General features: G+C 39.3%; 1 protein-coding gene across 3 annotated transcripts in view; it reads left to right on the forward strand.

The window, feature by feature from the left end:
• Window positions 1-12,576, forward strand: part of LOC128981931 (diacylglycerol lipase-beta-like) — a 96,370-nt gene that overhangs the window by 75,263 nt on the left and 8,531 nt on the right. For all 3 annotated transcript variants that reach the window (XM_054400927.1, XM_054400932.1, XM_054400936.1), the window contains exons 11-12: window positions 10,093-10,185; window positions 11,166-11,317. In XM_054400927.1, the coding sequence (XP_054256902.1) occupies window positions 10,093-10,185; window positions 11,166-11,317 (245 nt within the window). The remainder of the gene's footprint in view (window positions 1-10,092; window positions 10,186-11,165; window positions 11,318-12,576) is intronic.

Consider the following 12,576-nt stretch of genomic DNA (forward strand, 5'->3'; position numbering starts at 1 on the left):
ACCTAGGCCTACTCTTGGTTCACATGGCCTAACCTAACCTAACCCACATAAAATATCTGGCTGTTGGTAAGTGTTACAGACTAAACATGAAAATATAGAACATGGCAAGTGAATACACTGTAATAAAATTTACCCTGAAATACAAATAGGCTACAATTAAATAAGTGATTTCAAAAAGATTTAACCTAACTTACAGTTTTAATGAATGATGAGTGAATGAAAGTCAAATGACATAAATGAAATAATTTCACTGACTGAGCACTAGGCCTACCATAGTTTAACCTCATGAAAGAAAAACACATTTGTTAGTTAACTTCGAGAGTGGATTGCAACTAGGCCCTATTTAATTGGCAAATTCCAATTGAGACACAAAGCGTATTAATAAAATCGGTTCGGAAAATATATGGCTAAAATGACATGATACAACATTTACATAAATTATTTTAAGGATAGAAGAATGACAATACACGTTAAATGGAGAGGCTGACACATTAAATGATAAATAATAACTAACAAATTTAATTTAAGACAAACCTAACTGTGATTACTAGGCAATTGGAACTAGATTAATTAACCATAACCTGTTGTAACAGTTTTTCCAGTTCATTCCTGAGCATTACTAAAGACCACGTTTTGAGTTACATCAAACATTTTCAAAGTTACACAAAATAATTAATTCACCCATTCTAAGATTTAAATTTGGATAGAAAACAAAATACTTTAACAACCTGGAAGTAACTAAACAGTACATTCACATTTTTCGTCGATTTCCTAGCTTCCATGCATGAATGGTCAGGAGCCTAGCCTAGGCCTAGCTGAATTTGTCCAACAAAATTTTACGTTTTAAAACTTTACTTTAATTCACCAGAAACATCAAACACAAATTAATATGAATACAATTGATAAATATAAGGAAATTTTTGTCTGCCTTACCTCTTCGTATTAAAACACTTCCTAATAGAATCCTCCAACGGAGTAGAAGTAAAAGAGGGTCATCGTGGGCAACGTCTTGTTTCTTCAGGACTTCACACCAAAAAGGCCTAATCATTCTCCAAATTAAGTAATTTTTCCGATGACTCATCTTCTAGTCCATTCCACTACGATTTGGATTGAAGCTTGTTTTTTTTTTGTTTTCTCACTCCTTGGCAGGCAACGCTTGTGTGCGCTCAAGCCCTCTGGTAGTGGACAGGTTTGTCGGGGCGCGCACCCATCAAACAAATAATCAATGTTTAGGTGATCAGCCTAAATCTGTCGGGTGGCCAGGAACCGAGCGTTACACATACCCCCCTACCAAAAAGGGAATTTCCTAAATTTCCTTCAATTAAAAGTATGGCTTCAAATCGCTAACGTGCCAGTTGCCAATTGAGTTTCCATTGGAATCCTTAAGTTGGTATACTAATTTTGTTATCTTCTTTGATATCTGGAATGGTCCTTCGTATCTCGGTGCTAGTTTTGCTGAGAAATGGTTCACGGCATTTGACTGAGGGTAATTTCTCTTCCAGACTTGGTCGCCTTCATTAAATTCTACGTCTCTTCTTCTCAGGTTGTATCTATGGGCGTTCCGTTCATGAGCGGTGCTAAGCTTCTTTGTCACGTCTTCGTACAGTAACTTCAACTCTTCCATCTTCTTTCCATATGTAGTAGGATTTTCCACCTCTGGTATTTGGTTCGAGCAGCTGGGGGAATCCGCCTTTTCATTTATGGCGATCAACTCTCGTCCAAATGTGAGAAAAGCTGGGCTGAAGCCTGTTGTCTCATGCTTAGCTGACCTTAATGCAAATCCCAGTTGAGCAATATTGCGGTCCCAGTGTCTGTGGTTTTCACCCACATACGAGCGCAGCATTGGACCTAAAGTTTTATTGACTCTTTCGGTTGGGTTAGCTTGAGCATGTCTTTTCGGGTTATACAGTATCCTTATACGATAGTTTTGAGCCAGGGTTTTGATAGGCTTCCCTATAAACTCTGATCCGTTATCACATATGATGTGAGACGGAACTCCAAACATCAGGAAAACATCCTCTTCCAATTTTCTTGCAACTGCTGAAGCCGTAGCTTCCCTCAAAGGAAACAGAAGGGGAAATTTAGTAAACTGGTCCACCACTACCAAAAGATATTTGAATCCTGCTGACGATCTCGGAAGTGGTCCCAATATATCGGCACTTATCATCTCCCAGGGTTTGTTAATGATTCTCAATGAACCCATCTGTCCTGCTGGCTTCTGTTGGTCGTACTTGTTCTGTTGGCAAGCTCGACAGCGCTGAATATATCTCGATATGTCCTGTTTCATTTTAGGCCAGTAATATTTAGTCTGGATTCTAGCAAGGGTTTTATGAACACCTAAATGACCTGCTGTGGGTGCGTCGTGGTATTGGGCTAACATTTCTGAACGGGCCTGTTTTGGCAAAACTCTTTTCCAGTCGCTGTCTTCATCATCTAGAGATAATTTTCTTCCAGGGATATACTTCCACAACACTCCGTCTTGAACTCTCCAGTCGGGGTAGAGATGGCTACTTTTACAAACACTTTCCACCATCCTACTGTACCATTTATCCTCCTGTTGGATATTAAGATTGTGGACTTCTGCAATTTCATTGCTTATTGTCGATCTCGAAAGCATGTCTGGGACAAAGTGTTCTTTTCCTTTTCGATGAATAAGATTGAAACTGTATGGTTGTAGCCGTAGAGCCCACCGAGCAAGTCTCCCCTGCGGATCTTTAAGGCTATGTAGCCATAGAAGGCTATAATGGTCTGTGACAACTGTGAAATGTGTACCTTCCAAATAAGGTCGGAACCGTTCTATTGCCCATATTACTGCCAAACATTCACGTTCTGTAGTGGAATATTTTTGTTCTGTTTTCGATAAAGTGCGGCTTGCGTAAGCAATGACGTTTTCGCCAGGTGGCTGACTAATATTTCCATCTCCATTTTGTAGATGCTGGCTTAATACTGCGCCGAGACCAACAGATGAGGCGTCACAGGATACTGTGAATGGTTTTGTAAAGTCTGGACAAGCTAGTATAGGAGCTTTAACTAAACATGACCTGATGTCTTCAAATGCGTTTTGGGCATCTTTGTCCCACTGAAATTTTTGTTTCTTCTTGAGAAGTTTTGATAACGGGTGTATTCTACTGGCGAAATCAGGAATGAATCTCCTGTACCATGAAGCTGTGCCAAGGAATTGGCGAACTGTCTTTTGACTTCTAGGCACTGGTACATTTAATATAGCTTCAACTTTTCCCGGGTCCACTTTAAGTCCTTGACGGTCCACAATATACCCTAGGTATTTCAACTCGGAGCGACATAACTTATTCTTTTCTTGGTTTAAAGTCAAATTTGCGGCTTTGAGTCGTTTGAATATCTCTTCTAATATTTCCAGGTGATGATCAAAGGTAGATGTTACGACGACAATGTCGTCAAGGTACACAAATACGTTAGGTTCCAAGTCTGGCCCTAACACTGAGTCAATGAGTCGTTGCCACGTTGCCGGGGCATTGTGCAACCCAAATGGCATAGTTAGGAATTCGAAAAGGCCTCGTCCAGGGACGGTGAATGCTGTCTTTTCCCTACTTTCCATTGATAAAGGGATTTGCCAGTACGCTGACTTCACATCCAACGATGAAAGATACTTAGCATCTCTTAACCTGTCCAAGATCATAGTAACCTGGGGAAGAGGGTACGCATCACGTTTCGTACATGCATTAACCTTTCGGTAGTCCACACAAAATCGTTTACTTCCATCCGGTTTATCGAGCAGGATGACTGGTGAGGACCAACCACTTTTTGACGGCTGGACAACTTTTAATTCTAACATTTTATCTAATTCCTCATTCATCAATTTTAGCCTGGCCGGTGATACCGGGTAGTATCTTTGCTTGATGGGTGATGCCTCTCCCGTATCGATAACATGTTCTACTAAGTTTGTTCGACCTAGCTTATTTCCTATGTCCTTAGAATGTTTCTCGATGAAATCTTCAAGTTTCTTCTTCTGATCTTCAGTGAGATGTTCTTCAGAGTGAATTCCTTCCCTGGCTTCGATCGTTGCTACATTCACAGAAGGAGCAAATTCCCAAGTCTTGTTGTGTATATCCGTAATTAATTGCATGTTATTCCAGAAGTCAATCCCTAGAATAATACTGGTCTTGAATGTCGGTACAATAAGCACTGAAACAGAACGTGTCCTTCCTTCAAGAGTAATAGGGACAATCATTTTACTTTCAATTTTATGTCTTTGAGAATCAGCAGTTTTTACCCAATCGTTTTCTATTTTCTCCTTTTTAGCTGGAACTTTGTGTAAGAGCCATAATCCGTTTTGTCCAATGACAGTATGTGTCGCTCCCGAATCCAGTAAAGCTCTGATCTTCTTCCCGAAAACTCTCACATCTAGATATGGCCTTGTATCATTTCCTTCAGACTGAATCACATAGTCTATTCTTAATTCAGATGATCTTGTTCTGTCCGGGGAGCTAACACAGTTTTTGGAGCCAACTCCCCTCGATGCACGTTTTTTGAACCGCACTTATTACAGTTTGTTCGGACTACCCCAGGTGTACCGCATCCATAACAAAATTTCTTCTTAGGTTGTCTGCAGGTTGCAAAGCGGTGGCCTAAGTTTCCACAATTCCAACATGTGTCATTAGAGTTTCTTAAAGATGTGCCTTGTACCGTTGAAACAAATTTACGTCTCAGTGGTTCTGAATATGCTAGGTCTGGTTCAAGCACTCCTCCACTCCGAGTTTGTGTTGATCCTTGCAGTGCACGAAGTCTTCCCGCTTCTGCTTTCCTACCCATGAACCTAAGTTCTTCGATGCTATTAATGTCGAACATCGCAAGCCTATCCTGAAGCTGAGGATTGAGATTATTGAATATTTGCTTCAATTTCACCTGTTCCGGTACCTTCTCTGATAGCCTAGAGTAAAGGCCTTCCATTGCTGCGATGAACAAGTCAATTTGTTCCTGGTCACCTTGCATTCTAGTAAATATTTCGTGATGGAGTCTAAACTCGTAATCGGGGGCCTGAAAAACTGTTCTCATCTCCGTACATAAAGCCTTCCAGGAGTTTATCCTGCCTACTGTAGACCGGTACCATACAAGTGCAGATCCCTCAAACAAATCAACCGCAGATTCAAATAAATCTTGTTCGCTGACACCACGAGCTCTTCTTAACTCCTCTACTCGTTCCAGGAATGATCCCACACTTTGCTTTGTTTCATTGTTAAATCTAATACCCCATTTATGCACTGGAATAAAATTGGTCTTATGGTATGTTATGCTTGGATAAGAAGTTTCTTTACTATGTTGAGAATCCGAAGGTAGCATTCCCTCCTTCCTTGAATTCAACAGTGGCGTTACCTGTAGCGAAGGTTCAGTCGTGATTGCCTTGACAGACTGCTCAGGTTTTATAAGGTCCTTTGCATCCTCAACTTTGTTTGACTTATCGTCCTGGCCCAAACATTCATCACCTACTTCCCCATCAGACTTCTCAGACAAATTTAATTTGGGATCGGACACAGCTTCAGGTGGTACTTTCTCCCCAGATGATTTCTTCGCCTTAAACAACTCTACCATAACCTTTGCTTTCTCTAACAATGTTGACTGACCCTGCTCTGCGTCGTCTGCTGAAGCTCCGACAGGAATCCTCTCAATCCGTGCATACAAATGCTGCAACCTTGCTGTCACCCGCTGGTATTCATGATCCTTTCCATTGCCATCATACGAATCTACTAATAAACCTATATCCTCCAGTTTTTCAGCGCATTTCTCCAATTCTGACTCAGTGTTCAACTGGTTGACTAAAGAGTCCCTTACCGGAACATTAGTTGAGAAACATCGGTTGAGTCGTGTTCTAAGGTCATCTGCAGTACCTACATGGTCAACACCCCTTATCATCAATTCATAGGCTACTTCGTCCTTCCTAAGGTGATTAGCTGTCATTTTGAGTGCAAATTCTATGCTTCAACCAACAGAAAAATATCTTATTTATTCAACAGATATAATCCAAAATCTATTAAAAATACCTCTAAGTGTCAATAGACACAACATCAACATTCATCAATAACAACTTCCTTCAATATCAAAATAGGTACGGTACAGCAAAATTTCAAAAATTATTTCTATCCACGTTGAGCGCCATTTGTAATGTCCCGGCTCACACTCAGTAGAGAAGGGTGGGTTTGGTAATACAAGGGGTCAGCCTATCACAATCTAATTCCCTTCAACTGTCGCCTGGATGGTCTCTAGTGGGGTACACCTCGGCGTTACTTCTGGATTTTTCTTGTTTTAAGGGCGCCACCCCGTTCGCTGGGAGAGAACTGCAGGAGACACAAACGGGGAACTTGTCTCTTCTCAATGGTAACTACCCCCTACTAGTTAGGCAGACAAGAATTGACGAAAGACAAAGAATTGACTGAATCGGAAAAAGTGACCGTTCGTGCATGGACTACACCAAGTTCTATAGGCCTACCTTTAATTAATTCACTTATACACTAAAAGCAATGAACCATCATCAACTTCAGTACTCTAAGGAACTGGCTTGTGTTGAAACCAGGTAAAAACAGAATTACCTCAATCTTAACTCAACTAGCCTAACGAGTTTCACAGGCTAATAAAATCAAAGAGTATTTGCGGAATAATAATAAGTTTATTACGAAATATATCTTCCAAAATAGGCCAAAGATAAAATAGAAATGTATAGGCAAAACCAAAATGTAGGCTAGTTCAAAAATTTAAACTTGAACTCAAGTTTTAAATTACCATACTACTTAGGCCAACTTTCCGCAATGAAATGAATCAATAGTAATATTTAACCTCAACACACATATGAAAAACAACAATAATAATTCAGCAATGTAACCCTCTTAACCTAAATAATAAATGGTCTAAATCTAATTTGGTTTGGATTTGGTGGCCACCATCCTGAAAATAACAATAGACAATTTACAGAACATGAAACATACACAACGAGTAATGAAGCACTGAGACAACTTATAACTAAAAAAAACTTAAGCCTAAATACAATAATGCTTTCTCGGTGGCGATGTACCAGTCCAAGACGAGAAGTCCAGACGCGGTAGTGTCCGTGTGGAAAGGGCTAAACTTAATCGGTTCAGTTTATAGTATCACATCACTATGCCAAGGCACACTAAGTCCACAAAGACCAGGGTGAAAGTACACAACCAGTATGGAGATCCGCAAATGTTGTCTCAAGTAAGAGTCTGTGAAGCGTTAATAATTGGTCCCTAGTATGGCCATACAACTAAAAGAAGTGATTTCTGACTTATCTATCCGTTGCCCGCCTTCCAGTCTACGGTATCTCACACCAACGTCCCAGTCTATGTCCAATAAGGTAGTTGACGTGGGCAGCGACAAGGTAGGTGCCTCAAAGCTCTCCAAGGTTGGGTAGTCTGGGCTCGCCCTCAACAGTTCAGATCCGTGGGTAGACCCTACAAAGTACTTAATGAATAGTATGGTACATAAAATAGAGAGTAAACATGATAATTAATAAAGACAGTTAAACAGGAATGTTTCAAAAGGCAAATTGTTAAAAGTTTGAATTGCTCTAATTTGTTTTTAAGGTCTGAATACCACAATATAAATTCATATCAATCAAGCGTAGAAAAGAAATCTTGGTCTGGAAATAGGCTAACTGGCAAAATAACAGTAGTAGGCTATAAGTCAAAAGATATTACAAACAATATTAATTAAAACCATGAGAAGCTCTGACCACAAAAGGTATGAATGAACTATATATAATCAGAAACAAATACTAACCTAACCTAGGCCTACTCTTGGTTCACATGGCCTAACCTAACCTAACCCACATAAAATATCTGGCTGTTGGTAAGTGTTACAGACTAAACATGAAAATATAGAACATGGCAAGTGAATACACTGTAATAAAATTTACCCTGAAATACAAATAGGCTACAATTAAATAAGTGATTTCAAAAAGATTTAACCTAACTTACAGTTTTAATGAATGATGAGTGAATGAAAGTCAAATGACATAAATGAAATAATTTCACTGACTGAGCACTAGGCCTACCATAGTTTAACCTCATGAAAGAAAAACACATTTGTTAGTTAACTTCGAGAGTGGATTGCAACTAGGCCCTATTTAATTGGCAAATTCCAATTGAGACACAAAGCGTATTAATAAAATCGGTTCGGAAAATATATGGCTAAAATGACATGATACAACATTTACATAAATTATTTTAAGGATAGAAGAATGACAATACACGTTAAATGGAGAGGCTGACACATTAAATGATAAATAATAACTAACAAATTTAATTTAAGACAAACCTAACTGTGATTACTAGGCAATTGGAACTAGATTAATTAACCATAACCTGTTGTAACAGTTTTTCCAGTTCATTCCTGAGCATTACTAAAGACCACGTTTTGAGTTACATCAAACATTTTCAAAGTTACACAAAATAATTAATTCACCCATTCTAAGATTTAAATTTGGATAGAAAACAAAATACTTTAACAACCTGGAAGTAACTAAACAGTACATTCACATTTTTCGTCGATTTCCTAGCTTCCATGCATGAATGGTCAGGAGCCTAGCCTAGGCCTAGCTGAATTTGTCCAACAAAATTTTACGTTTTAAAACTTTACTTTAATTCACCAGAAACATCAAACACAAATTAATATGAATACAATTGATAAATATAAGGAAATTTTTGTCTGCCTTACCTCTTCGTATTAAAACACTTCCTAATAGAATCCTCCAACGGAGTAGAAGTAAAAGAGGGTCATCGTGGGCAACGTCTTGTTTCTTCAGGACTTCACACCAAAAAGGCCTAATCATTCTCCAAATTAAGTAATTTTTCCGATGACTCATCTTCTAGTCCATTCCACTACGATTTGGATTGAAGCTTGTTTTTTTTTTGTTTTCTCACTCCTTGGCAGGCAACGCTTGTGTGCGCTCAAGCCCTCTGGTAGTGGACAGGTTTGTCGGGGCGCGCACCCATCAAACAAATAATCAATGTTTAGGTGATCAGCCTAAATCTGTCGGGTGGCCAGGAACCGAGCGTTACATCCTGGCCGACCAATACCTAAAATTTTGCTTATTTACATATCCTGATAAGTGGAAATGAGCTTCATCACTCATCCACAGGTTGTGAATTAGGTCAGGGTTATCTTCCATAAGCTCAAGCATATTCTCACAAAACGTAATGCGAGACTGAAAATCACGCTGATTTAATGCTTGCACAACCTGAATTTTGTAAGGATGCATGTTGAGGTCTTTATGTAAAATTTGTCTCACCGTTGGCGCAGAAAGTCCAAGTGCCATGCTATGACGTCGCGCAGATCGACAGGGACTTCTGCCAATCGCTTCTCTGACTGCTTCGATGTTTTCTGGGGTCCGTGCAGTTCTGGTACTTCCGCCCCTTCTTTTCGTGGTTTGTCCCGTTTCTTCCAAGTTCTTTATCCAGCCTTGAATCGCATGTCTTGATGGAACAGGAGCACGAGGGGGCAGACCGAAATGAATGCGGAAGGCCCGCTGTGTGCGCACAAAACTCCCACTGTTTTGATAAAATGCCTTGACGGCAAAACCGCGCTGTGGTCCGGTCCAACGCTGCATGGCAACTAAACTTCCAGTGGTGGGGAACGCAGGGTCACCGACCCGACCCCCTCCCCCTTCCCTGCCACTCACCTACGCTCTCAGAAAATCGCCCGTTTCACTGACTCACCCTGTATAAGTTTGTATAAGGGCGCTCATAGGCGCCCCCTTACCTCAGACCTTTTTGCTTCTTCCCTTTCTCCCATCCATCAGCGTATGCCTGGGCAATCCCCCCATCATTTCACAGCACTGCAATACTATAAAAATATTATTTGTGTATACTTTAATGAAGATTTTTGAGTAGAAAAATTCATACAGTTTTAATAAATAGTTCATATTCTTTGTTTGTTCTCTGAAAAATTATCCTATTATGCATACTAATGGATTTCCTTTATCTGACCTTTGTGTACTAATCCAAAACTAGATTTTCAAAATGATTGTAAATTTTAAAATAAAAACCTTTAATTAGTTAGATCATGTGATAGCTGAGTTGAAGCGACTGAACTGTCACGTTGCAGGTCACAGTCTGGGAGCTGCAGCTGCTGTGTTGCTAGGGTTGCTGTACAGACCAACCTACCCTGATCTCAGGGTCTACTCCTTCGCCACACCATGTAAGTCATGTATGAGGGTCGTCAGTAATTTAAGGTTTTCATCCAGAATGTTCAAATCAAAAATAAACGTAATGTTCTTTATTTCATACACAAGGGCCTACTCTAGCCAGTTCCCACCCCTATGTGACAAATAATCTCATCATTGTATTTACAAACGATGTGTAGGAAAATCTACACCCCCACAAAGTATCAATTGTCTTCTGTGATTAGGTTTGTCATCAATCGGTATTAAAGTCCTTGACCAGTTGACTGATGTGACTGTGTGTGTGTGGTGTTTGGATGAACAAAGTGTGTGGAAAGAGTTGGGAAGTGGTAGTGAACATTTGCATGAAGATAACGATGTTTAGCTTGACATAGGCTGGGAACCGTCATTCTATCTTATTTGAGGAAGTGTCCAAAGTAAGAGAAATTTGCTTGTGGACCACAGTGACTTAATGAGAGATTGTCAAACTGATAAGGAACATCTCCTCAACTGTAATCACTGTCTAGACGGAAACTAAGGACCTCGGTTTGCAAATGTGCATGTGCCTTCTGTGAACCCCCTAAGCTACTTATCCACATTTCTTAAAAATTGAAACACTTTTCTGCACACACACATATCCACTGGCAATTATTTAACAGGGGGCTGACACCCATTATAAAGAAACCTGGTCACAGAACAAGATTAACACGCGGCGCCCTTGGTGGGAGGGTTGAATTTCTTTCACATCAGATTTGGCAGCTATGACGAGGCAAATCGTTGCATAGGAGTAGAAATCAGCTAGAATAGTAATGAATGAAGTAAAGAATAGCGTTGGGGTATCAAATTTGAGCTAGCTTGCTCAGTCGCAACAGGAGCTCAACAGGCAACCCTCACACTATGGACAAACAAAATTAGTTGTAATTTCCAAAATTTGAGTTTTTATTCAACTTAAATAGAATAAAATAAATAATGTGTTGATGCTTCTATGCTTGAGTTAAAAAGTGAATGTATTGTCCAGGTGTCCTGACGAAACCAGCTGCAGTTTACTGTGAGAGTTTTGTCTTCACTCTGGGAGTAGGAGATGACTTTGCTATGCGAGCAAGTGTGGACAAGATTGAAACTTTGAGAACACAACTTTTTGAAGTCTTGCAAAATTCAAGGCTTCCAAAAGTAAGCAAAGTAACCTCAAGTTGTTATGCACTTTTAGACTGAAATAATGGTTTTATCGATGTATCAAATCGTTCAAAATTCTCCTGTAGTTACTTCTGGTAAAGCTTTAATATTTGTGATAGTAAATTAAAATAATGATAGGAAAATTATACAGGGTGTTTGAAAAGTCTGAGTACGGCTTAGTATTTTACAAACCATAGCAGAAAACATCTATAAACTTTGCACAATGTCATATGGCAATGTAAACTATTTTCCTTGGTATAAGCATGACATGACAACCATGGGGGACGGCCCACAGAGGAAGTCATAGAAATCTTAAATGTAAGCACGGGTCGAGTTATACCTCATTTCAAAGAGCTCAGGTAGTAGACTTGAATGCCGCAATCCCCATCTCAAAGATGTATCCAAACAGAAATGGTGGGTTGTTTTAGGTACACATTGTGAAGTACATTATGCCCTGCCATTTCTGACTGGATCGTCGTATTCAGATGCAGTAGGCGGCGTTTCACTCTACTAAAACTTCTACCATTGTTTTTGTTGGTGAGATTAGTTAACTTACCACTTCATTTTAGAATAAATTATTTGGGTTATTTTTTATCTAGTCAGAAATGGCAGCCATATGACACTGTGCAAACGCAAAGATTATTGATGTTTTCTGCTATGGTTTGTAAAATATTAAGCCGTAACCAGACTTTTCAAACACCCTGTATAGGAAAGCAAGGTTTATTACATAAGTTCCCAGAAATTTGTTAACATGTACATAAATCTCTTTTCATCATACTGTCCGAAAAACAGCGGTTTTTAGTTCTCTAAATCATCGTTTTCAGGTAACTTCAAATAGGGAATAGAAAAAACCCATGCTAACTTTTTTGGTTTGTTAACCTCAAAATATGTTTATGGCACATTATAAATTTTAAGTTATGTTTGTAAATAACAGAAATGTAAACATTGATGATTACTTTGTACAGCCACAAATTATGTGGTCTGATTTTGTAATGATTACAAGGTTATTTCCACAGTATGATGAAAATAATTGTTTATTACATGGAGTGAAAGTGCCATTTTGGTACATAATGGTATTTCCAAACACGGCTGCGCCTTGCTTGTAAAGCACAGTTGCGTACGGTACTAAAAAGAGCCACTTGCGCTCTTAGTGATGAAATATACTACTGTTTTAAAATCATTTATATATATTATTGTTTAAGGCCTATCAAAACTATTTACAAAATGCTACCAAAATAGTTTAAAACTAGGGGCCC

The sequence above is a fragment of the Macrosteles quadrilineatus genome, unplaced genomic scaffold, assembly GCF_028750875.1.
Source record: "Macrosteles quadrilineatus isolate MER2022 unplaced genomic scaffold, UCM_ALF_1.0 Scaffold_1__1_contigs__length_201487025, whole genome shotgun sequence".
Lineage (NCBI taxonomy): Eukaryota > Metazoa > Arthropoda > Insecta > Hemiptera > Cicadellidae > Macrosteles > Macrosteles quadrilineatus.